Genomic DNA, 27,011 nt, shown 5'->3' with positions numbered 1-27,011 from the left:
TGTTTGTATTGGGTATTGTGGCTATGCGAAAATATGAAATCACCATTTGAATATATTATCCGTTGATCACTTTTTGATTTGCTTGACCCCCCTTCCCTGTCTCTTAAAACTGCAAATGGCCAATCTCATTTAAATAAAAGTATAAATATTGACATTTTATTTAAGAGCGTTTTGTTTACCTCCAATAAAATAACAAACTCGCCAAACACTGAAATTATAAACTTCAATAAAATATAAAATATAATATTTGTGTGCTGTTGATTTTGGCTTTGGCCTACCAAAGCTGTATTTCATTAAGATAGTTAAACAGTTTTTAGCACCAAATGCTAATCTATTTTGTTTACGTTTGCCTGGAGGAAAGCCAAGTTTGTTTTGCATATGGAATTGGCTTTAGCTCTACATATCAGCGAGCATTTTTGTATACAAATACTAATTAGCGTTTTTTTGTTGGCAAATTAGTTTTGTGCCAACAACAGCAGCAAGAGCAACAACAACAAATCCCAGAGTGTAATCATAATGCAATTTTGAAATCATTCCGAAAAAAAATTCGAATTAAAATGGAGAGAACGACAAACTAGCCATAATAATCTGGATGGTATCCAATTAGAATAGCTCCATGACATGAACATCGCCATCGACTTTTACACTGACCTGAGACTAGCGCATGGAGATTAAGCGCAAAAAATCACTTAGAATTTGTAATGGTGTATGAAGCAAAAAAAAAAACATGATTAAAACTGACACATTTTGCCAACGTCTAAAGGACCCCATTACAATGTTGCTGCTAATTGGAATTGAGGCATTGCAGTTATGACAATGGAAATACTTTTCCCTAGATGGGCAAAGTTTCGATGTTATTAGAATGGTATCCAATTTGTGTTGCCTTATATTCAGTGCTATCACAGTGAATGCTTTTGTTTTTGTGAAACGTTTAAACATACTCTCTTTTTTGTTAATGAAATTATGAAGAATTTAGTTTCATGTGACATAAACGCTTTGAGAGCTGATATATTGAAATTACTAATACGACTCATTGCAGAAATACCGTAGTGTTGATGCCTAGAAGCTCCAGCTCCTTCATGATTGACATCGGATTTAGATTATTAAAAGCAATTTCAATGTCAAGAAATGCCACCATTGTGTATTCCTTGACAGCGAGAGAAGCCTCTTTATAGGCGACTAGGTCGCAAAGGTCTGTTACAATCGATTTTTCCTTACAATATGCATGCTGTTGCCCAGACAGGTGATATTCAGGGATCCTCTCCCTAAGATATGTTTCTATTCACCTCTCTAGAGTCTTTTGCATAAAGGATGACAGACTTATAGAAAGAAAATCTCTCGCCTTCGTGTGATAAGGTTTTCCTGAAAATGACCTTTGTGTCCCTCCATCCAACAGGTATATACACTCAACGAAATTTGTTGTTCAAAATAGCAATGATGTTTGCTAAGACAACAGATTTTGTCTGCTGAAAATGGGAAAGAGACGTAGCTCCCCTATATTTCGTCCGATTTTGAACAATACTCAATAATTTAGTAATTTATTAACAGATCTTCACAAAATTTGGCACAAAGGTTTATCTTATAACTCTTCTGATGACTGATGAATTTTAGGAAATTTATTCAGTTTGTTCCTTTGCTACCCCATTTATCAATCGATCTTTTCAAAAAATCAAATTAAAGCAACTATTAAATTCCACGACTTAGCCAATGTGGTGTAGGTTATCAAAAGGTCGGCTTCACCCGACTTTAGTCCGTCTTCACTTGTTTATGTTTGTCTTTTAGGCTGGTCATATATTTTGACTATTTTAGTCATTTTTTTCAAAGAGAGTCGGCCATGTTGGAAGAGAAAATTTTAAGTTGTGAAACCAACAGATTCCTTGCACACATGACATCGCATCCATTGATCGGTGGCTCGTTAATCGTATTGCTCTGTTAATGTACTCATAACTGTCGATGGTATTTATAGCTATTTCATATTAAAGGGAATGTGCATGAGCAAATTTGTATTTGAAAAACATCCACTGAGACACACATCTCAAAGTTGTGGTTCCCAACTTTCTCCATATGCTTTATTAGCTCAGTTCTACAAGGCGTTTTGGGAATTGAAACTATCAAATTCGTCTTATCTCCATTTACTACCAGACCCATTTTCACTGACTCTCTTTCGATTCTTTCAATCGCTGCAGTTACTACTTCCGGTGACCGACTGATGATGTCGATGTCGTCGGCATAGGCGAGTAGCATGTGTTCTCTTGTGATTAGTGTGCCATATCTATGCACATCTGCATCTCGTATAATCTTCTCCAGCAGAATATTAAAGAGATCACACGATAGGCTGTCTCCTTGTCTGAAACCTCGTTTGGTATTGAATGGTTCGGAGAGATTCTTTCCTATACTTACTGAGGAACGCGTATCAGCAAGTGTCATCCCGCCCCACGGGCCAGACCCCTCTAGAAATTATTTTTTAAGAAAAAATTTCTTTACAATTTATATAAAAACAATTTCTCAAGGACTAACTTTCAGTAAAAAAATCTAACCTCGAGATTATTTTTTAAAACCAAAATTAAAATTTTGCATAAGCATTTTTAAAGAAAAAAAATTTTCTATAGACAAATGTCAACCACGAGCTGTATGAGCTATATGACGACGATAGCATATTGGGTTGCCCAAAAAGTAATTGCGGATTTTTTAAAAAAAGTAAATGCACTTTTAATAAAACTTAGAATGAACTTTAATCAAATATACTTTTTTTACACTTTTTTCTAAAGCAAGCTAAAAGTAACAGCTGATAACTGACAGAAGAAAGAATGCAATTACAGAGTCACAAGTTGTGAAAAAATTTTTCAACGCCGACTATATGAAAAATCCGCAATTACTTTTTGGGCAACCCAATAGTTACACGCATCAAAATACAACGGCTGCGTTGGCTAGGTCATATTGTCAGAATGGATGAAGAAGCTCCAGCAAAAAAGTCTTTTGAAGGCAAACCGGGAAGACCAAAAGCCCGATGGAAAGATTAGGTTGTGGGAGACACCTCGAAACTTGGTGTCGGAGATTTTAGAATGAGCGCAGAAGATCGAGGCGCTTGGAACGCTATTCTACGTTCGGCTAGTGGAACAAATATTCTGTCATAGCCAATTAAAGTAAAGGAAGTTACATCTAGGCACTATGTATCGAGCGAATAAAATTTTTTTTTTGATATTCGTTAATTTTGGTACTAAATCGTACAAAGTGGTACTTTAATTACAGACTGAGCTACATCTTTAAAATACATCACGGCAGTATGTAACACCTTGACATTAATTATCGGCCGACTAGAGTTTTTTTAATCCGTACATTTAGGCACGAAAACTTTTAAAGTTTTCTTTCATTACGGATAAGGCTAAATCTATTTTAACTGCGATACAGTTACACCTTGATATTGGTGTACCATCGGGGGCAACGAAGCGACCGGGCATATGCTAGTATATTCATAATTTAGAGAATTTTTATTGCCGTAGCAATTTTTTCTAAGCCCCTACGACAAAAAAAATAATTTTCCTTATATTTTATGACCAAAAAAATGAAAAAATTTTTTGCCAATTTCGATTTTTAAAAAAGGTGGGGTGCCCCCAATAAAAAATCCTGGCTACGTCCCTGTTGGAGGGTATATAAGATCCTGCCCGGCCGAACTTTACTTTTTTGCTATTCACAAGCGCACAATAATTTATTCCCAATATGAATACTAACTCATAATTGTTATGTTATGAAATTAAAATACCATACAAATTATGAAAAAAATAGTACAAATATTTACACATAAATTGTTAGCTTATTCATAACCACTTCGCTCAAGCATTCGCTTAAACAAGCATTAACTTTTTTGGCATACATAAACAACCAAGCAAAAAATGTTTGAGTGTTAATATGAATGCATGGGAAATGTTATGATTTGAAGAATATACAAACATACATACATATATACGCAAAACAGTTAATCTTACTTACCCAAAACGCCCAAATAGGCTTCACCATTCACTGTGCCCGCCTCATTGGAACGGACACAAGTGTAAAGGCCAGCATCGGATTCGCGTACATTAGAAATTAATAAGTCTCCAGATTCTAAAATTTGAATACGGCTTGAAATCTCAACAAGTTGGGTTTCTATTTTGTTGGTTGGTTGGTTGTCACACAAGAGCGATGGGGCGAATATTGGTTTGGGATCACCGATTATGACGACGACAGTGACGATATTTTGCATAATTGTCATATGGGTTGAAGAAGGAAATGAAGCATGCGATGCGATGCGAAAAAATACCATCGAATGTATAATGTTGCGAGCCAATTTGCATAAAATTCACACACAAACACACCCACACACGCACAAATGTTTACCATCACCACATAGGCACACATTCAAATGTGCATTTAATAGGGTTGTCACAGTGGTTCGTTGTTTTTGTAATCAACACCAGGCCATAATGGTGTTGTTAATGATGACGACGATGAGACGATAAAGATGTTGTTGTTGGTGGCGGTGATGGCAATCGCGATGGCGATGGCGATGGCAATGTTGGTAAGGAAAATCATCCATATGACACATATACACATGCAAACATGATAGGACATGCAAGAGATATGTTGTCATCGATTCGGTATCAGCGGCATTATCATCGCCGACCATGTTAAGCGGCATCACATTGTGGTGGATGATGTCGTGCATGGATGATGGTGTCAATAGTGCGTTTTTCGGTTGTTCGCATTTTTTCCATGTCGTTGTTGTTGTTGCATATGAGTGTTGTTAACCAAAACCATGTATTTCCGGTTCGTTGCCAGTATTTTTGTGTTGTTGTTGGCCGGCAAGCAAAAAGTATGGAAAATTGGAAAATGGACAACACCATTGCCGCATTTCAAGTAATGGCCAGCAAGCGAAAAAAAATCCATGTTTGGTTTTGGAAATTCGTGGCATACCGCATCATTGACGCCGCCGACGCCAATATTGTATATGAAGAAGGTGTTGTCGCCCGTCGCGGAGGCCAACGCCAAATGTGGCACATTATGACGCCACATTGCATTTAGTACCAAAGCAGCCATTAAATTATGATGTTGTTGTCACAATTTGAAAATGTTTAAAATATGCATAGCCAAATGTGGGTAGGTGTGCGCGTATGTTGTTGCATTTTGAGTGTTTTGCGCGTTATTATAGTGTTTATGCAACATTTAACGCCATTTAACATTTTTTTTCCCCCGCATACAAGCAATAAAGTACGGTGTCACATACCAACACCAAACCCCGCAGCAGTAACCCAATGGATTTATTTCCATACGTGTTGAAACACCAAACACCGATACAGGAAGGACAAAAAAGAAAACAACACAACAGCACAATGTGGCAAGTGCAAATGGCGCCCAAAAGAATATGTCCATTAAAACGGCAATTTGGGGGTTTTGCAAGGATATTGTTGGAATTAGATTGCATTTGAATTTCAGTGAGTTTCAATTTTTGTCATGTTGGTTATGGTGGCAATGGTGGTGGTGGCGGTGGTGGTGGGAAGGAGAATTTAGTTCAACATTTGTGTTGTTATTTTATGTTTAGCATTAATTCATCAAAACATCCGGTTTTATGTTTTTTTTTTTTTGCACGGGGCCAAAATATTTGTTGTTAGTGTTGGAATGTTGCAGTAGTTTATTTCACATTGTTGCAGGATGGTTAGAGGTTGAAATAAAAGAAAAGGTAGTACACATTTATGATTAGTACAGTAAAAACATTTATTTATGCTTAAGTAAAATTTTTTTAAAACATAAAAATAACAACTCTTATAATGCATGCATTATTAAAAAATAAACATTTTTATGGATAAAAAAAAATTGGAATCAAAAATTTAAATTAAATTTAAAAAAAAAAATGTCAAACACATGTTTTAATAGCAATTAAATCAATAGAAGATTCTTATTAGAACAGTGAGTGGAGCGGACGTTTATTTCGTTCCGCAAGAATATTTCTATAACTCGTAATAGGTCATTACTTTTTAAAGAAAATTTTAAGTCACTCAGGGATTGCTACGATAGTGGTATCCATTAGGCGGTTGATGATCTGCGTCTGTTTTCAGTGAAGCGGCAGATCAAGAGCCCGGGATTAGGCTTAGAATGGACTCCAAAGACCCAACAGCTGCGGTGGTAGTATCAGGGTGTAGCATGTTGCCACCTACTGAAACCTCGACTGGTGGGGCGGCTGCTCCAGGCTCCGCTAGCCAGTCGACTGGTCAGCAGAGGCTTTTGGCGAAGACACCTGGTTCGAGCCAAAAATACAAGGTCGTATCTATTCTATCTTCGCATGCCTATAATTTGCCTAGGCCATCGGTATTCCCCGGCAAACCAACAGGGGAATAATAGAAGACGCATCGCTCTCTGGTTTATTGAGAGGCTTGGTGCGAATGATTCTGAGACTTTCACTAATATGGTGAGAGACTCCCTACGTTGGGCTCGGGATTCGCAGTACAGGCTACTCCAAAGACTACACGTCTAGATTCGAAAACTACACCGCAGTCAGGCAAAAGGCTGCGGTCACCATGCCTAAAAGAACTAGGGCGAACAACAGTAAGATGGGTCCAACAACTTTTGCTTATGTCGCTAGGGACAGTTTGGTGATGTCAATTGTCGACAATGGAGAAGTACAGGGCTGCTTACCTAGGAATAATTGGAGTGGGATAGTTAATGGACTGCCATCAGTATACTCTGATGTCCTTGCGGCATCTCCTAGGTCTCTTCCAGTTTGTGACGATGCAGGCTGGTTCGGGGATAAACCATCAATTGAAATGTATCGTTGTGCGCTAAAAAGGATTGGTGAGATCTGGCCAAGCGTAGCACTAGATTTAGTCAAGAAAGAGAATATTCCTTGTTGCTATTGTTGTAGGCACATGTCTTTATGTGGAGGTGGCGATCTTCGTCTAGCTGCTATAGGTGAGCAAGCTCGTTCCGGTCCAAAGGACCGATAGCCATGGGAATAGGGTGGCCATATTTAAAGGCGCCAATAATTCGCCCTGTCATATCGAGCATCATAGGCACTCAGTATTTATGCAAGAGCTGGTGCCGCCCGTCCTCTCACTGAGACTCTCCGCTCGATAACGCTGATTGTCCGCGACTGCAATTGCAGTTACTCCGTGTAGAGCAGTCCAGTATCTTCAACTAGTGGATGCGCCCGAGAGCTCGCAGCTCAGCTTTTCGTTATAGCAATAAACACCACACAGATCGGAGCTCAAAGTTCCAGCCTGTGCTCATAGTTATCCCGTGCCGGGGAGAATATTCCTTCTCAACCAATGGCGCATGCTGGGACACCAAGGATTCCCTCAGATCCTGAATCCATACTTGGAAGGCTAAGAGTATGTAATCCCAATCTTTCAACCAACGACTGGAAGATTGGTAAATTTGACGAGGTTGATGGTGACCGGCGACATGCAGTATTCGTACTAAACTCCGAATGTTTCACTGATTTCAACAAATCCGAAGGAGTTGTATCCTATGGATTTCAACAAATCTGAAGGAGTTGTATTCTACGGATTCAACAAGTTGAAACTGAAGGTCTATAGAAGCGGCGGGGTTGGGGGAAAGGAGACGACTCAGCAGCTGTTGCTAAACACTTGCCTGAAGAACTTTCGACCACATCGCTAAAGTCTGGCGGATTGCAGGAGACTGAAAATCCCACTGCCACAATCGAGACAGGAGGGAAAGGCATCAAAACGAGACGCGACAAGCCTTGTGTGGGTGGGTCATCGGGTTGGAATGGGTGTGCGCCAGCGGAAAAGGACGGAACTCAAAAATACTTCGCCAGCAGCAGCTAGTGAATCATCTAAGGAGGAATCGTTCACACCGCAAGTGTCTAGTGTGCTGAGGAAGAGTGGTTCCATTGATTTCTCACCTGCCCCTGGATGCGTACGGAAGCTCATCATGACAAGATCTAACGAATTTTGTGAGGAACTCCTGGCGGAATCAGAAGACGAGACTAACACAACAGTGGTGGAAGTTCTGAATCCTGACTATGGTCCGGTTTCTACAGATAAATCTCTCATAGATCTCTCAACGAGATGGTTAAACAGATCAAAATTCATTTGTTTTGGTTGCTGGGCCACAGATTTATCCCAGAGAATTGTAAAGCGGACGAGTTTGTAAGACTTGAAACTACCTCACAAATTCCAGGGAAACTGGAATCTGTGGTTATGCCTCTAGCGACATGTAGGCAAAGTTTACAGAACAGGCCCGAAGGACAACAAATGATAGATGGTCACAAAGAGGGGGTTGTGAGTATTCCAAAACTATGTGGTCTAATCTAGACTTGAAGAGGTCGACCGCTTTGCTGTCATTGCCTACAACAGATGTCTCAGTCATTGTGTCCGTCATGACAGGTCACTGTCTAACCGGAAAACATGCTGACAGACTGAAGGTTACCAGCAACGACTTTTGCAGAATCTGTGCGGACAGAATCTGTGTGACCCGCACTGGCAGCCAGAAGGAGTTCAAATTGACTAAGGTGCCCTACATACTCTAAGAGTATTGAGTACGATGTAAGGCATGCTTTTTTTGAAAACAGGGCTCAAGAAGTCGTCTTACTCTCCTAAGCGCAGTAAGAGAGAAGAAAGCCTTATTTTCCACTATTCCGATACAAGCTAATCATCAATTCTAAGTTCAACAAACACATCAACAATGCCAAACCCTTTTTGTTTTTTCCCTTTCACTCGAAACTAATTTTTTTATCGGATTTTCCGAAATATGCAGAATTAGAAAATTACAAACCCAATTTCATACCACAAGGAATAAAAATTATTCTTCCCTAACAAATATATTAAATTATGCATTAATTCCATAGTAAAATAATTTTAGTTATTTTGCATTTAAATGCTGCCACAAACGTTTCCAGAACAAAACAAAAAAAAAACATCCTTTTAAATATGGAGAGGGAAAAATTGTTTCCCGCAGTTTATCTGCTTTCTACGCGGTTTTTAGTTATTCAGAGTTTTTCTGTGGCTTTTCAACGCAACACTTACCATTGTAAATCCAAGTGATGTTCGGGTTGGGCGCACCGACAGCACGGCATGAAACGGTCGCATCCTTGCCATCCAAAGCGGTCACATTTTGTGGTGGCAGCTCCATAATTGGTGCAGAGGCTACATGAAGATAGAAAAAAAGGGGAAAACGAAAATTAACAATATGAATGAAAAAATTGACCAAAAGTAAAAAAAGATAGTGAAAAACTAAACTAACAACAGTTGAAATAAAAATTGCCTTGAATTGCAATGCAAGGGGTGCTTGATGCGAAAATGCAAAACATTAAGTGTGATGAAATAAATTGGACAAAAACCAATTATGGCACAAAGAAACAGAAAAAACACGCTAAATAAATGCTTTGTAAGAATAAAAAAAAAAATATGTGAAAAAAATAAGTATGAAGTGCTTTGAGGATGAAACAAAAATAAATTGTTGTTTTTTTATTTGTTTGTGGCATAAATCCTTGTAAACGTTTGCATTTCAAGTACTTGTGGGCAGACTACTTGAAAATAGTTTCGGTATTATTTTTTGAGGTTTAAAAAAGGTTTATTCAAAGGTACAAAAGAAAATAACAAAAATAGTTGAATACATTTTATATTTTTAAGTCTTTTTCGTGTATTTTTCTATGCAATTCTTAACTACTGCAAGTGTATGTGGAGTCACCAACTACAAATTTAAAAAGCATAAAGAAAAAAATTTATAAAAATGAATAATACATACATATGCGTAATATACAATAGTTAAAAACTTTACACATGGGTTTAAGTGGCAGCCTGCCATCAGTCTCACTTGTTTTCGAGAAATTCAACCAACAAAATTTTGTTTCCATAGAAATTTTGTCAAAATTTTATTTCTATAGAAAATTTTGTCAAAATTTTATTTCCATAGAAAATTTTGTCAAAAATTTATTTCCATAGAGAATTTTTTCAAAAATTTATTTCCATATAAAAATTTGTCAACATTTTATTTTTATGGACAATTTAGTCAAAATTGTATTTCTATAGAAAATTTTGTCAAAATTTTATTTCTATAGAAAATTTTGTCAAAATTTTATTTCCATAGAAAATTTTGTCAAAATTTTATTTCCATAGAAAATTTTGTCAAAATTTTATTTCTATAGAAAATTTTGTCAAAATTTTATTTCCATATAAAAATTTTGTCAAAATTTTATTTCCATAGAATATTTTGTGAAAATTTTAATTCTATAGAAAATTTTCTCAGAATTTTATGTCGATAGAAAATTTTCTCAAAATTTTATTTCGATAGAAAATTTCGTCTACATTTTATTTGTCAAAAATTTTATTTCTATAGAAAATTTTGTCAAAATTTTAATTCCATAGAAAATTTTGTCAAAAGTTTATTTCCATAGAAAATTTTGTCAAAACTTTATTTTTATAGAAAACTAGAAAAAGGGCCTGCTCCGCAGCGCCTTCTTCAACGCTCTTATACCTTTTTTAAAGCTCTTTATTGCAATGTTCGATATATAAGTCCCGCTTTGGTAGAGTTTTAAGATGGAGACAGTTCGCCTTGAATGTAGATATTGAATTCGTGTTATTGAAGCGCAGAGATAAGCAAGTCCGAGAATGATGCTAAACGCGTGAATTCAAATCCTGGCGCCAACATTCGAAAAATTTTAAGTGGTGGCTATCTTCTCCTTATGTTGGCGACATATGTGGGGTACTATGCCACGTATGGAAATTATGTAAAAAAGAGGTCCTTTATCATTGAGCTTAAATTTGAATCGAACCGGACGCATTGATATGTAAAAAGTTGGCCCCTGTTCCTTTATGAAATGTTTATGGGCAAATTTTTGCTCTACTCCCTTATACCTTTCAATGGACTCGTATATTGTAGCGGGTAAAATATATATCCGGTTTGGGGTGTATTTTGGGAGTGAGGTGCCCACCCAGACACTTGGCCCTTAAAGTGAATATAAGCTTAGTGCTATACTTTCAAATACTTTTTATATGAGCCCCATATTAACATAGTCGGTAAAAAAGTCATGTTTTATTTCTGCCCTATGCTGTCGTGATTGGTCTATATAATTGGCGGGGAGTGTTTTTTGGAGGTGGGATGGTACCTCAGACATTCCGCTCTAATATGGATGTCAAATTCATGCTCTACTCATGGAAGCCCCAAATTGCCATGGTCGACTAGAGTTTAAGTCGGAGTCGAAGTATTAAGCCGGAGTCGGAGAGCGGTTCGGAGTCGGGGCAAGCGTGCTCAACTCCGAACCCAAGTCCGACTCCGGCTCAATAGTCCGATTCCGATTGTGACTTCGGCCTCAAAAACTCGACGTCGGTCGACTCTGCAGTCATGGATTGGAGGGCGTTTTGGGGCTGGGTATGGCACTCCGCAACTTTGCCTAAAAATAGGTATCAAATTCATTCTTTACTCCCATAAACATTTCATTTGAGGCCCATATTGAAATGTTCGGGAAATAAGAGCTTTAGGGCTTACCCACAAACACATGATCCTAAAAGTGGATTCCTTTTTTATTCTCAAGGTATTTGAGTCCCATATTGTCATGATGGGTCACATAACCTATTTGAGGTGTTTTAAGGAGGTTAAGCGCCACTTTACTCCCAAAAACATTTGATTTGAGCCCCATATTGATATGTTCGAGAAATAAGTGCTTTAGGGCTTACCCACAAACACATGACCCTAAAAGTGGATTCCTTTTTTACTCTCAAATACCTTTCATTTGAGTCCCATATTGTCATGATGGGTCATGTAACCTATCTGAGGCGTTTTAAGGAGATTAAGCGCCACCTAGGAACTTTAATACAAATTTTCATGTCATTTTTCTAATCTACTCCCAAATTCCTTTCATTTGTGTCCCATATAGCCATGGTCGGCTAATATGCCCATTTGGGGGGCTTTTGAGTGGGTACACCACCCATTACATGGACTTAATTTTTTTTTGCCTTATTCGTAATCTACTCCCGAATATCTTTCATTTGAGCCCCATATTGATAGGAACGTTTAATTTGTCTGCTTGAAGGAGTTTTGGGGTTGGGGCGACTTCCTGGGTACTTGGACCCAATTTGAAATACCATATTCGTATTACACTCTTCAATACCTTTCATTTGATACCCGTATTGCCCCGATCGGTCCACTTTTAATTTTGCGTGGTGTTTTCGGCAGGGTCCGCCCGCCCCCTTCCGATATCAACAACTTATAAAGCTATTCCTCCTTCCGAACCATATTCGTGATCTACTCCCAAATACCTTTCATTTGCGTCCCATATTGTCATGATCGTCTAATAACCCTTTTTTAGGAGGTTTTGGGGTTGGGGCGTCCACGCGGCTACTTGCACCCAGTTTTCAATAAAAAATTCGTAATCTACTCTTCGATACCTTTCATTTGATACCCATATTGTCCCGATCGGTCCACTTTAAATTTTGGGTGGTGTTTTCGGCAGGGTCCGCATCCCTTCCGATATCAAAAAATACATAGCCTATGTTTCCTTGCAGACCAACCTACACAATCTGTGAAAATATTAAGGTAATCGGTTCAACTGTTTTTGAGTTTATAAGGAAAAAACAAACAAACCGTCAAACAAACACAAATTGTTATACCCTACACCACTACTGTGGTACAGGGTATTATAACTTTGTGCCAGAAGGAAGAGAGATAGGCCCATTGATAAATATACCGATCGACTCAGAATCTTTTTCCGTCTGTCTGTTCATGTTGATTTGTGTACAAAGTACAGGTCGCAGTTTTGATCCGATCGTCTTAAAATTTGGTACATATATGTTTTTCGGCCTAGAGACGAAGCCTATTGAAATTGGAAAAAATCGGTTCAGATTTGAATATAGCTCCCATATATATGTTCGTCCGATTTTGAGAAATATTGCAATAAAGTGCTCATTTGTTAACCGAATCGCTCGAAATTCAGCATGAAGCATTTTCTTATGACTCTCGACATTACTGGTGAATTTCATAGAAATCAGTTCAGATTAAGATATAGCTGTCATATATGTACATCGCCCGATTTTAACTTCTAGAGTCACAGCAAGCGCATTTATTGACCAATACTGCCCAAAATTTTGCACAACGCTTTCCTCGACGACTACCACAATATCTGAGAAGTTTGCTCGAAATCGGTTCAGATTTAGGTATAGCTCCCTTATATATGTTCGTCCGATTTTGAGAAATATTGCAATAAAATGCTCATTTGTTAACCGAATCGCTCGAAATTCAGCATGAAGGATTTTCTTATGACTCTCGACATTACTGGTGAATTTCATAGAAATCGGTTCAGATTAAGATATAGCTGTCATATATGTATATCGCCCGATTTCAACTTCTAGAGTCACAGCAAGCGCATTTATTGACCAATACTGCCCAAAATTTTGCACAACGCTTTCCTCGACGAGTACCACAATATCTGAGAAGTTAGCTCGAAATCGGTTCAGATTTGAATATAGCTCCCATATATATGTTCGTCCGATTTTGAGTAATATTGCAATAAAGTGTTCATTTGTTAACCGATTCTCTCGAAATTTGCTTGGAAGGGTTTTCCTATGACTATCGGCATTACTGGTGAATTTCATAAAAATCGGTTCAGATTAAGATATAGCTGTCATAGATGTATATCGTCCGATTTTAACTTTTAGAACCACTGCAAACGCATTTATAGACCAATCTTGCCAAATTTTTGCACAACGCTTTCCTCGATGACTACCACAATATCTGAGAAGTTTGCTCGAAATCGGCTCAGATTTAGACATAGCTCCCATATATATGTACGTCCGATTTTGAGAAATATTGCAATAAAGTGTTCATTTGTTAACCGAATCGCTCGAAATTAGCTTGGAAGGCCTTTCCTATGACTCTCGGCATTACTGGTGAATTTCATAGAAATCGGTTCAGATTAAGATATAGCTGTCATATATGTATATCGCCCGATTTTCACTTCTAGAACCACTTCAAGCGCATTTATAGACCAATCTTGCCAAATTTTTGCACAACGCTTTCCTCGATGACTACCACAATATCTGAGAAGTTTGCTCAAAATCGGTTCAGATTTAAACATAGCTCCCATATATATGATAGTCAGATTTTGGGTAAGTTGCAATAATGTTGTCATTTGTTAACAGTTTGAACATATATCCTCGAAATTTTATACTGATTGTTTAATAACCCATCTGAAAACATCCGACGAGGTCCATCAAAATTGATTCAGAATTGGATATAGCTCCCACATTGTACTTATAGGATAGGTGTAGGGCACCGCTCGACTTTTGCCCTTCCTTACTGGTTATATATAAGAATATGTCAAAAAAATTTTTCTATAGAAAGACATTTTTTTCGATAGATATTGTATCGATTTCGATATTGTATCGCAATAAAGTAAAACGTCGCTTTGACCATGCTACCGATATGTTTTTCTTCGTACATTTCAAGTTTTAATCTTAAATAGCAACCATGCCTTCCTTAAAAGTCAATGATAAGGATATTCCGATGCATTTCACCAATGTCGAATAAACTTCATTTCACACATAAAGGCATTTCTGCTGTGTGTATGAACACCCAAATTCTCTTAAATTTTAACTATGCGCACATATTTGATGTGCGGACTATATCCTCGAGCTCATTCCTGTTGGCAGTGTATATTTATTATTATAATTATTGACAGCAATGAGGAGAATATGCAACTGGCATCGTTGTGTGCACACATCATGGAGATATGCAATGCAAATAAATTCAATGCAAGCTACAGGGGAGCAGAAATGCAACGAATCGAAATCGTTGGAAGAGAAGAACATTTAATATTTCCATTTACTATCAAAGTACAAACACAGTTACAAGAATAACTAACGGCAATATGAAATTTCGTGTGTATTAATACAAGGATCAATTCCTTAAGGGAATCTTTCAATACAGACAATTAAATGAACAAGATGGAATGTGGAAGAAAGATAAGGGCGGCATTCCTTACATTCCCGCCAACTTCTTTGAGTAAGGGGATATGGCGAACCCAGGTATTTTGTGCAATAAGTAGACTTAGTGTCACTTGTGTGTGTGTGTGTGTGTGTGATTTCTTAAAACAAACATGTCATCAAATGCTTTTAGAAATTTCAATTAATGTCAATTTTGCAATAATTTAAGGTATCCTTATCCTCCTTTATAACTAATCAACATGTTTTCATTTTATGTTTCCAACTAAATTTATATCTTTAAAATTTATCTTTAGCCATTGCTACACTACATTTGACAAAACGAATATGCAAATTTAGAGCGCATATTTTGACATTCTGAACCAACCAACCAACCACCCACCCACCAACAAATAACTCTCTGCCGCTTTTGTCTATTTGTGAATAGCATATTTTCTTTTGTGGTTTCCGGGTATCGTATAATTCAATTTGTTTGAATCTTCGAAACATTTTGTTTGCGTTTCTTGTTTTTTGTATATCGTATGGGGGACCAGCTTCCAGCTTTTTCTTGAGAAAACTTTCAAATTTTATTGTCATTTTTCTTTGTTTCTCATTTCCATAAGGACGAGGACGGGGATGGCGACGACGATGACGATGATGATGGTGTTTGCTGTTTTGTCTACAATGCAAAGTTTGAATTCTTATACCATGGAGATGGTAAATAAAATATAGTTCTTTGGGTTTTTTATTCTCGGAAAGAACATGAATGAGGGAGAGATGGCAACGTTTGCAAGGATAAACCACATTTTATTGTTAATAGGAAAATTGCAATTGTCCTGTCATGGCTGCGGGCAAGGAAAGAATTTTAAATCGTTTGAATTGAATTTTGTTTGTGTTTTCAATGAAGAAAAATGAAAACTTGTTTGTCAATTGAAAATAATTTTGTAATTTGTGAGTTTTAGAATTTTGTAGAAAACTTTGCAGTTTTAACAGAAACAAGTAAAAAGTCATTAAGTTCGGCTGGGCCAAGTTTGGGATATCCCTCACCTTGGGTATATATGTAAACCACCTATCATTATAATTCGGTGAAAATGCATTATTTATATCCATGAAAATATGAAAATGCATATCTATATCCAAATAAGGTCCGATTTGGATTAAATGCGGCAAGTCACGGTTCAACTTTGATTCAATATTGGTCTTTTTGGTAGCTATATCCAAATAGAGACCAGTCTGATCTATATAGGACACGGATGTCGAAAAGTCTAACATAAGTCACTGTGACAACTTACAGTGAAATCGGATAATGGGACCAAGATCTTAAATCGAGAGATCGCTCTATATGATAGCTATATCAAAATCTGGACCTATCTGGGCCATCTTCAAGAAGGATATAGAGGGGCCTTACACAACTCACTGACCTAAATTTCAGGGAATTCGGAAAAAGGGTCTTTTATGGGGCCAAGATCTTAAATCGAGAGGATATCGAGGGGCCTAACACAACTCACTATCCTAAATTTCAGCGAAATCAAACAATAAATGCGCCTTTTGTGAGCCCAAGACCTTAAATCGAGAGATTCGACTATATGGCAGCTATATTCAAATCTGGACCGATCTGGGCCAAATTAAAAAAAAAAGATGGTGAAGAGCCTTGCACAACTCACTATTCCAAATTTCAGCGAAATCGAACAGTAAATGCGCCTTTAATGAGCCCAAGACTTTAAATCGGGAGATCAGTCTATATGGCAGCTTTATCCAAACCTGGACCAATCTGGGCCAAAATGAAGAAGACTGATCTGGGCCAATGAAACCACACATTGGGTTCAGGTACCTAGGTGGCCGACCCGACCCAAAACCCCCTCAAATAGGGATATTGGACGATAATGTATATAGGACTAAAATGAAAGGTATTAGGGAGTAGAATACGAATAGAATACGAATACGAAGTAGAATTACGAATATTATCTGGAAGGAGCAATAGGCTATAGAATTTGTTGATATCATAAGGAGGCGGACCCTCCCCCCTACCCCAAAAGCACAACGCAGAACTAAAAGTAGACCACGCAGAACTAAAAGTGGACTCAAATGAAAGGTACTACGTAGTAGATTATGAATACAGTCTGGAAGGAGAAATAGGCGGGAAATAGGGGGCGGACCCTCCCCCTTACCTCAAAACCAACATGCAGAACTAAAAGAGGACCGATCGGGACAATATGGGACTCAAATGAAAGGTATTAGGGAGTAGATTACGAAGAGGGTCTGGAAGGAGCAATGGGCTATGGAATTTTTCTGATATCGTAAGAGGGCGGATCCTCCCCCTTACCCCAAAAGAACCACCCAAATATAAAAGTGGACCGATGGGGACAATATGGAACTCAAATTAAGGTATTCGAAAATAGAGTACGAATTTTATATTAAAAATCTGGTCCAAGTATCCAGGGGGCCGCACCCACCCGAAAATCCACTAAAATCGGCATTTTTAACGATCGTGAATTGTGTTTGTTGGTTCCGTATAGACTCGAAAACGGCTGAACCTATTTGCTTGAAATTGTCACAGATTCTGCAGGTTGGTCTGGAAGGAGCCATAGGCTATATAATTTATTGATATCTGAAGCGGGTTGGATTTTTTATAGGATTTCGCTGAAATTTTAAACCATGAGTTGTTTAAAGCCTCCTGTCATTCAACCAGCATATGGTCCATGTTGGACCACATTTAGATATAGCTGTCATATAGACCGTTATTCCAGTTTAGGGTCTTAATACCATAAAAAAAGAAGGCCACCGTAGCGCAGAGGTTAGCATGTCGAGGTTCGAAACCTGACGAGACCATGACAAAAAATTTTCAGCGGTGGGTTTCCCCTTCTAATTTCACTGAAATTTTGTCTTAGGAAAAGTGTCTCTAAAATGTTGTCTAATTTTTTCTAAGAAGAAAATTTCATTTAAAAAAAAGGAACAAATTCCACTTAAAGTTCCTTCTAACTTAAATCGCTCCATCTATGTGTGTGGGTATAATATTTCATAACAGTATGATGCGAATATTTATGTGTAAATACTTCCTATAACAAGCCCTTTTTATGTGAATTCCAGCCCAGTTTTTTTTTCATGTTTGACTTTCATATATTCTATGTTTTGTGGGCCCATTACCCAAAAAACAAAAACGAAATCGATTGATACTTATAGGCAACCAATATTTATGGAGAATTCCATTCATTAATTCAACGATATTGGTTTATTGATGAATAGCTTATATTGACCATGGTGGTATTTTAATGTATCACATGGTCAATGGATGCCATAAAAACGCATATTGCCTTCACATGTGTACATCTATAGGATGCTTGCATTATTTTTGTTTGTTTCATAAATTTTTATCCATACATTAAGCATATGTATTCATTCAAACATAATACAACATGGTTTATGTTTGTGAAGTATAAAATGAAGAAATATTACCCGAATTGGTGGTTGGCATTAAATGAATATGGTGGGGCAAATTAACCACACGAAACAAACAACAAAAAAACCCACACACACTCATGAGCCCAGAGTAAAAGGAAATTGTGTAAAAAGAATTGTTGGTGTTGTCTCAAGGACTCATCCGGTTTGTGGAAAATCATTTAAAAAGTCATTGCCAATGAACACAGCATGTAGGCAAGAATGAGGTAAAGGCCAAAGTGGGCTATGCTATTTTCAAGTGAAACTGAGTTAATGCTTTAAATATGAAAATTAAAAGAATGGTTTCGCTTTGGTGGCTAAAAATCAAGTCCCTAAGAAGTGGAAAATCGAAGGAAAATCGAGTTTATAAATGGTGATTTTTTTGCTATTATCTTTTTGGCAACACTGGTTTAAACAGCTCGTTTCGAGTTTAGCTTCACTGTAAAACATCTTCAGTTTGTTCTATAATTTAACAATGAATCGTCTTACAAACGAAAAACGCTTGCAAATTATAGATTTTTTTTTATCAAAATGCGTACTCTGTTCAGAAAGTTCATCACATGCTTCTTCCATTTTACTACGAAGAGCATTTTTGGTTCAATGGTTATGCACACAAGCAAAATTGTCGATTTTAGAGTGAAGATCAGCCAGAAGCATTGCAAGGGCTATCAATGCATTCAGAAAAAGTCACAGTTTGGTGCGGTTTATGGGTTGGTGGCATCATTGGACCGTACTTCTTCAAAGATGATGCGTATCCTTACGTAACTGTGAATGGTGAGCGCTACCGTGGGATCATATCCAACTTTTTCTTTGCTCAAAACGAAAGAGCTTGACTAGCATGACATGTTGTTTCAACAAGACGGTGCCACATGCCACCCAGCACGCGTAGCTTATTGCGAGGACTATTTTTTGTGGTGCCTTTGGACTATTTTTTGTGGGGCTATGTAAAAGCTCATGTCTATACAGAAAATCCCGCTTCAATTGACGCATTGGTAGACAACATTGAAGCATTTATTCCTGGAAAACCGGTCGAAAGACTATGCTAAAATTGAACTAAGCGGATGGACCACTTGAGGCGCAGTCACGGTCAACATTATTATATGGACCGTACTATCAATTCAAATAAAGATTTCATGCTATTTTATACCCTACACCACCACTATGGTACAAGGGTAAGATAAAAAGAAGAGCTAGAGCCAATGATAAGTATACCGATCGACTCAGAATCACTTTCTGTTTCGATTTAGCCATGTCCGTGTGTAAGGCCTTGGAGGCCACCGTAGCGCAGAAGTTAGCATGTCCGCCTATGACGCTGAACGCCTGGGTTCGAATCCTGGCGAGACCGGTGGTTTTCCCCTCCTAATGCTGGCGACATTTGTGAGGTACTATGCCATGTAAAACTTCTCTCCAAAGAGGTGTCGCACTGCGGCACGCTGCTCGGACTCGGCTATAAAAAGGAGGTCCCATATATTCAGCTTAAAGTTGAATCGGACTGCACTCATTGATATGTGAGAAGTTTGCCCCTGTTCCTTAGTAGAATGTTCCTGGGCAAAATTTGCATTTTTTTGTCTGTGAGTCCATGTATTCGTGTAATCAAGGTACAGGTCGTATTTGTAGTCCAATCTTCGTGAAATTTTGCACATGTAACTTTTTTTGCTCAAGGACGAACGCTTTTGATTTTGGTAGAAGTGGGTTCAGATCTAGATATAGCTCCCATATATATGTTTCGCCCGATTTCCACCTAAATGGCCGTAGTTACTAAATTTTCAACCGATCTGCACAAAATTTGGCACGGATTGTTTTTTTTTATCTTAACATATCTGCAAGATTTCTTAAAAATCGGTTCAGATTTAGATATAGCTCCCATATATATGTATAGCCCGATTTGCAGTTCAATGGTCGTAGAAACTACATGTTTCAACCAATCTCCACAAAATTTGGCACGGATTGTTTTGTTACTGATCCTAACATATCTGAAAGATTTCATCAATATCGGTTTAGATTTGGATATAGCTCCCATATATTTCTATCGCCGGATTTGCACTAATGTTGCCGTAGTAACAACAATTTTCAACGATCTGTTCGAAAAAGTCGGCTCATATTAAGATGTAGCTCTCATATACTTCTATCTATTGCCCGAATTTATAATTGTAGGGTAGGTGGAGGGTATTATATAGTAGGCGCCGCCCGACTTTTACCTTTCCTTATTGGTTCTGAATTTTAAGTGTTTTTTTTTTTTGAAAAACTTTCCTATAGCTCTTAATAAATCACCCTTTAGTAAGACTCTGGACTAGATTGGGTTAAAGCCGTAATTCAGACTCACATAGACAATTTTTGTTCATTGCGATACCACTTCATCGATAGACCAAACCAAAGCTTCTGGTGGAAATCGCACTCATGACCCACACGCAGATAATATGAGCTGAATACCAACATAGCTAACGTAAAAAGTCCTTTGAGAATTTGCACATTTTAAATGGTAGGTAAGCAAAAATTTTTAAGTTTCATTGTACGCTCATTTCGATGTTAATGAGTTTTAACCCACTTTGTCATTAACCATCTCGAATATGGTTGTGTGAGTGTGTGTGTGAGTGGGTGTATGCAAACGATTTAAGAAGACAATTTGTGTATTATTCTCTGTGATAATATATGGAACATTGTGGTTGCCTTTTCAATTTCACATCATCACCATAACAAAAAGATAAATAAAAATAAATAAATACTGTCAATATTTAACAATCCATGATTCGTTAACTGATTGGTCAACCAATGCCCAGTCAGGGGTTATATATAAATTATTATTGACATTTTCAATAATTTCATACCATAACAACGGCAGCAGCATAATGTGGTAACAGCATTGACTATTCTCTTATGGCATATATAAAATTTACACAATATAATGAAAAATATTAAAATATTAAATAAAATTTTAGCTTTCACCAAATTGGCGGAAGAGAAAAGTGAGCACAAGTATGTCAAGGGCTGTAAAATTATGAATAGGAAATAATATTACGATAAACTAACAATAATAAGACATCAGCAATAAATTTGCAATTTAAAATATCAACGCTGCATAGTGTTGCCAAATTGAAATATTTTGAAAAAAATTGTAGAACTTTTGAATGGAAAGGGATATGTAAACGAAACTTAATATAGCCGATGGTGAAGTGTTTTCCAATATGTATGTAAAATATGGAGACTCTAGTGGGTCCAAAAGCCGATCGATGGGGTTTGAAAGTTGGTCTCCTCGACCTTGTCAAATTTTTAATTTCTTGCCAAACAGTCATTTATGGGCCGATCGGAATGATTCTCTTTTTAAAAGATAAAGCTCGTAAAGACCTGCGTAAAACATGCTTAAAAGTCTGGAATATCCCTAACGGTTTATGACTGGTTAGAAATCGATCTTCCGATTTCAGATCTTGGGTGCTTGGATGCTGGATTGATATCCATTTGGTTGAAATCTTACACGTAGAATTCTGTGCTTGCTAAACTCTGTCTGGGAGCTAATTCCACCCTCCAGAGGCTAGTGTTTTCGAAGTTTTCGAAGGTTCTTAAATGAGCAAAACTGTCTACGGGTATGCAAATTTGCCTTTGAATATTCCACTAAGGAACTGGGGCAAACTTCTCACATATCAATGAGTGCAGTTCGATTCAAGTTTAAGATTAATGATAAGAGGCCTCCGATTACAAACCGATCTCCTGATTTGAGACCTTGGGTGCTTGGATGCTGGATTGATATCCATTTGGCTGAAATTTTACACGTAGAGTTCTCTGGTTGCTAAAATTTGTCTGAGGCTAAGCATTCGGATGGTCTCGCCAGGATTCGAGCCCAGGCGTTCAGCGTTATAGGCGGACATGCAAACCTATGCGCTACGGTGGCCTCCTCTCCGGATGATGTATCACCCGCTGAATTACAAGCTGTGTCTGATAGACTGGTTCCCTGGCTTAGGGAGATATACTCTGCTTGTATCAGAATGTCATATATTCCTGTGGGATGGAGGGACACAAAAGTTATTTTCAGCAGTATCCATATTGTAAAGGCAACTCCATTGAAACAGTCCTTCACGACCTAGTCGCCTACATAGAGAAGACATCTCGCTGTCAAGGAAGTCCTTGACATTGAAGGTGCTTTCAATAATGTTGAGCCAATGTCAATCATGAAGGAGATGACGTTTCTAGGCATCAACTCTACCGTAAGAAAGTTTATTAATAACTTACTTTCTAAAAGATGCATTACGGCAGGCTTGGGATCGGTGGATCTAAAAAGATGGGTCAGCAGAGGAACACCTCGAGAAGATGTACTGTCTCCCCTACTTTGAAATGTAGCCATTAGAATTAAATTACTGTCTCTGGAAAAAAAAGCGTATGCTGATGACGTGGCAATTGCGGTTAGGGGAAAGTTTCCCAGCACTCTAAGAGATATACTTCAGGAAACTCTACGTGCAATAGCAAAGTGGGCTACCGAAAGTGGCCTAGATATAAATACGTGCAAGGCAGAAGTAGTAGTTTTCAACAGGAGATACAAGCTGCCTACAATGGAACTTGTCTTCTTGACGGGAGAGAATGTTCCATTTACAGAGAGCTCAAAATACCTGGGTGTTTTGCTGGACAGGAAATTGAAAAAGGAAACTCTTGCCCTATATATCTGCAAGAGAGCCATTGGCAAAAGTCTGGGGTTTATACAGCGTGTAATGCATTGGGTATATACTGCAGTTGTCAGACCTATAATGCTATATGGTGTTGAGGTATGGTGGACGGCGCGTCAAAAGTCCACCTATTGCTCAATACTTAACCGGATCCAAAGTATGGCTTATTTGTGCATCATAGCCGCACTGAGGACGACACCATCTAATGCACTGAGTTTAGCCCTACATCGTATATCTCTGGATTAAATGGATGGCTTGTTTGTGCATAACAGCCGCACTGAGGACGACACAATCTAATGCACAGAATTTAATGCTACATCTTAGGTCTCTGGACAATTTGGCTAGACAAATTGCTGCGACCACTGCCGTGAGGTTAAGGGAGCTTTCTCATTGGTCATTAATGCTACATCTTAAGTCTCTGGACATTGTGGCTAGACAAATTGCTGCGACCACTGGCGTGAGGTTAAGGGAGTTTTCTCGTTGGTCATGTTGCGGCTATGGTGTTCCGGTGTTCCAGGCATTGTGGATTGCACCCCATTTGAGCCGCTTTTTGATAAAAAGTACTGTATCACTATTCTCGATAGAACCGATTGTAACTACGATATCCCTGGTAATAGAAGTTACATAGACTTCTATACAGATGTTTCCTAATTAGACGACCAGATGGGCTTTGGGGTGTACTCAAAAGTTCTAGAACTGGTCATATCGAAAAGATTACCCGACCACTGCAGCGTATATCAAGCGGAGATCCTTGCAATTAGGCAAGTGGTGGAATGGCTAAGATATAATGTCATAACAACTATTGGCTTAAACATCTTCTCAGACAGCCATTAAATCCCTGGAGAACGAATTTCTGAACACAAAAACCGCAATCGACTGTCGCAGATTTCTCAACGAGATGGCTGAACATATCAAAATTTAACTGTTTTGGGTGCCGGGCCACAGAGATATTGTAAAGCGGACGAGCTTGCGAGACTACAAACTACGCTACACATTCCTGGGATACTGGAATCTGTGGGTATGCTTCTAACGACATGTAAGTTAAGTTTTCAGGACCAGCACCGAAGGACAACGAATGATAGATGGTCACAAAAAGGGGGCTGTGAGCATTCCAAAACTATATGGCCTAATCTAGACTTGAAGAGGTCAACATGTTAGCTGTCATTGGCTAGAACATACGTTTCAGTCAGCTGACAGACTGAAGGTTGCCAGCAACGACTTTTGCAGGAGCTGTGAGGATATCGAAGAAGAAAAGTTGTCGAAGGTTCTTAAATGACCAAATCTGTCTACGAGTATGTAACAGTTACATCCAAATATGATCCGATTTGGACCATATTCGTTTCGGACATTGAGATGCCTAGTTCCAAATGCCTAGTTCCCATTGAGATGCCTAGTTCCAGTATAAATAAGGCTATTGTGGGCTTAAGACCCTAAATCGCCAGATCGATCTATATGGCAGCTATAGCCAAATATGAACCGATTTATACCATTCCTTCCAGGTTTTCTATCGTCGCCTCGATTATACCGCGATGATATGACCTACTCCTATCCTCTATCGATTCTCCCATCGCCTTAACTGAGGCAGCCATTGCGACTATGATATTGGAGAAGTCAAAAGGGCTCAACTTTGACATCCTATATGAAAGATATGGACCTACATCAGCACTTTCCTGAAAGCCTATGTCCTCCTCTAAAAATGCCTAGAACATTTTGTACCGCTTAGATCAACAGATAAAAAGTTGTAGACTTATTTCCAATTTATTTTTGTCGTTTGGCCCATTGTGCGATGTCCGTGTGTCCGTCAGTGGTAATCCTGCTACAGGCTTTAAAAATTGAGATATTGAATTGAAATTTTGCACAGACTTGTATTTCTTTTATACCCAGGTTAAGTTCTTGAAGGGGTCACATTGGACTATGTTTGGATATAGCTGCCATTAGGATCGATGCGGCGATTTAGGGTCTTAAGCCTATAACAGGTGCATTTATTAAACGATTTCGCTGAAATTTGGCATAGTGAGTTTTTGAAGCCCGCCGATACCCGAATCAAACATTTTTCTTGATCGAAACATATTTGGATATAGCTGCCATATAGACCGATCTACCGGTTTTGGGTCTTAGGCCTAAACCAGGCGCATTTATTACCCGATTTCGCTGAAATTTGAAACAGTGAGATGTATTAAGACTCTAAATATCGTACTTCAGCTTTAGGGTATAAAAACCATAAAAGGCGCATTTATTCTCGATTTTGCTGGTATTTGGCATTTTTCTTGTAACTTTTATCGATTTCATGCCACTGCATGGGGATTTATTTATTTATAATGTTGTCGACTGTAAAAACTTTTTTCATTATTTTTTTAATTGAGTTATTGGAAGTAGGTTTCCCTTAATTGCTTTTTCTATTTCTGCGAAAAATATATGCATTATTATTAAATTTCTAAATACAAGTTTGGGATACCCTAACATACTACATCCATATTTGGCACACTTTATGTGTGGTTAACGTTGCCATAACTTCTACAAGTTTAAATTACATTTTAAATTATATGCAAACTCCCCATATTTTAATAGCAAACAAGCGTTTGGCTATTGTCCTTTTTTTTAGCATACAGAGAGTAGATTGGTCTACCGCACAAAGCTTTAAATAATTTATTTCAAATAAACAATTGTCCACAAAGCACAATAAATTTGTCCCCGTTCATTAACATTGTGGCGGTCTGTCGCCGTTGTTTTATTAGTTGTGTGGCTTTATTGTGTTTTTGCTTTGATTTTTTTTTTGTGAGTTTTTGTTTTTTCATTAGTGTCAATTATGGCTCATCAAATGCGTACAATTAAAAGATGTATTATAAGCAAAAAGGGGTCATTTAGGTCAAATAGAAAAGAGAATGCGGAAAAAAGCTGGAATCCTATTTGTTGCTAATTAGATTATAGACCATTGTATATTCTCTGTTGGGACAGCAGAAGGAGTAGGCCTTTGTAGGTGCGGCAATAAAAAATAAAGAGAAAAATATTTTTGTAAAATATCAAAAGAAAATCGTTGACAAGGAAGACCAAAAAAAGCATATTTGAAACGGGGAAAAAATAATCTCTTCTATGCAAAATATACAAAAAGAGTTGTCCCTTTATGTAAAGATTAAATGGAAAGAAAATAATGTAACCTAGAAACACACTATGCAAGTGCAAAGGTGGCAAAAAGCATATCAAAAATTCAAAGCTGCTGGTATTCTACATAGAAATCAAATTAACATCAAAGTCTTTGGTTAAAACACCTAATGAGCTCACTAAAATTTTGATTATATAAAGTAATCTATGAATTTTTTTTTTTTGAAAATGTTGCATTTTTACCTCTTGCGTGGAGGACTAATGATTGAGGTCATCCAGATAAACCTCCAACGGAGTGAGACAGCTACTCCCACTCTGATGGGAAAAATCAGCAAAGGCAAGATTCATATTGCCTTAATTCAGGAGCCATAGACGATGCGAAACAAAGTTTCTGGACCGAACCATATCAACTACTAATTAATCTATACCAACACTGGTACTCGGCCGAGGACCTCAGTTATTTTTCATACAAATTTAAATTATGTATTTTTCCCAGAGTTGTCAAAATTGGATACTGCAGTGAGGAGACAGGGAGACGGTGGAGCATACCTGGCATCACTTTATCTGCCTTTTGACTGTCCTTTCGACCGCCATCTACATCGGAGCTGCAACGGATGGTGAGGAAAGCAAAACACACAGAAATGAGGTACTAATAGGGAGCGATGTGAACTCCCACCACATTTCGTTGGGTAGTACCAACATTAATAAGCGGGGCCAAACCCAGAATTCTTCAATACTAACGACCTAATAACACTTAATATTGGTAACACCGCTACCTTTGTTAATAGGATTAGGAAGGAGGTTTTAGATGTGACAATATGTTGGGAAAACTTCAACGATGAGGTTCAGGAATGGAGGGTCTCCATGGAGCATACCTTCTCAGACCATCGCTATGTTAGGTTTAGAATAGCACGGCCAGCGC

General features: G+C 37.9%; 1 protein-coding gene across 6 annotated transcripts in view; it reads right to left on the bottom strand.

Moving 5' to 3' along the window:
* The window catches only part of LOC106093307 (protein sidekick), a 490,348-nt gene that overhangs the window by 33,435 nt on the left and 429,902 nt on the right, over positions 1–27,011 (bottom strand). For all 6 annotated transcript variants that reach the window (XM_059366229.1, XM_059366231.1, XM_059366230.1 and 3 more), the window contains exons 6-7: positions 9,018–9,137; positions 3,988–4,143 (exon numbers count right to left, since the gene is read on the bottom strand). In XM_059366229.1, coding sequence (XP_059222212.1) covers positions 3,988–4,143; positions 9,018–9,137 — 276 coding nt within the window. The remainder of the gene's footprint in view (positions 1–3,987; positions 4,144–9,017; positions 9,138–27,011) is intronic.

Source organism: Stomoxys calcitrans, chromosome 4 (genome assembly GCF_963082655.1).
Source record: "Stomoxys calcitrans chromosome 4, idStoCalc2.1, whole genome shotgun sequence".
In the NCBI taxonomy this organism is placed as follows: domain Eukaryota; kingdom Metazoa; phylum Arthropoda; class Insecta; order Diptera; family Muscidae; genus Stomoxys; species Stomoxys calcitrans.
The sequence above is the reverse complement of the archived record's forward strand: the minus strand, read 5'-3'. Positions and strand labels throughout refer to the sequence as shown.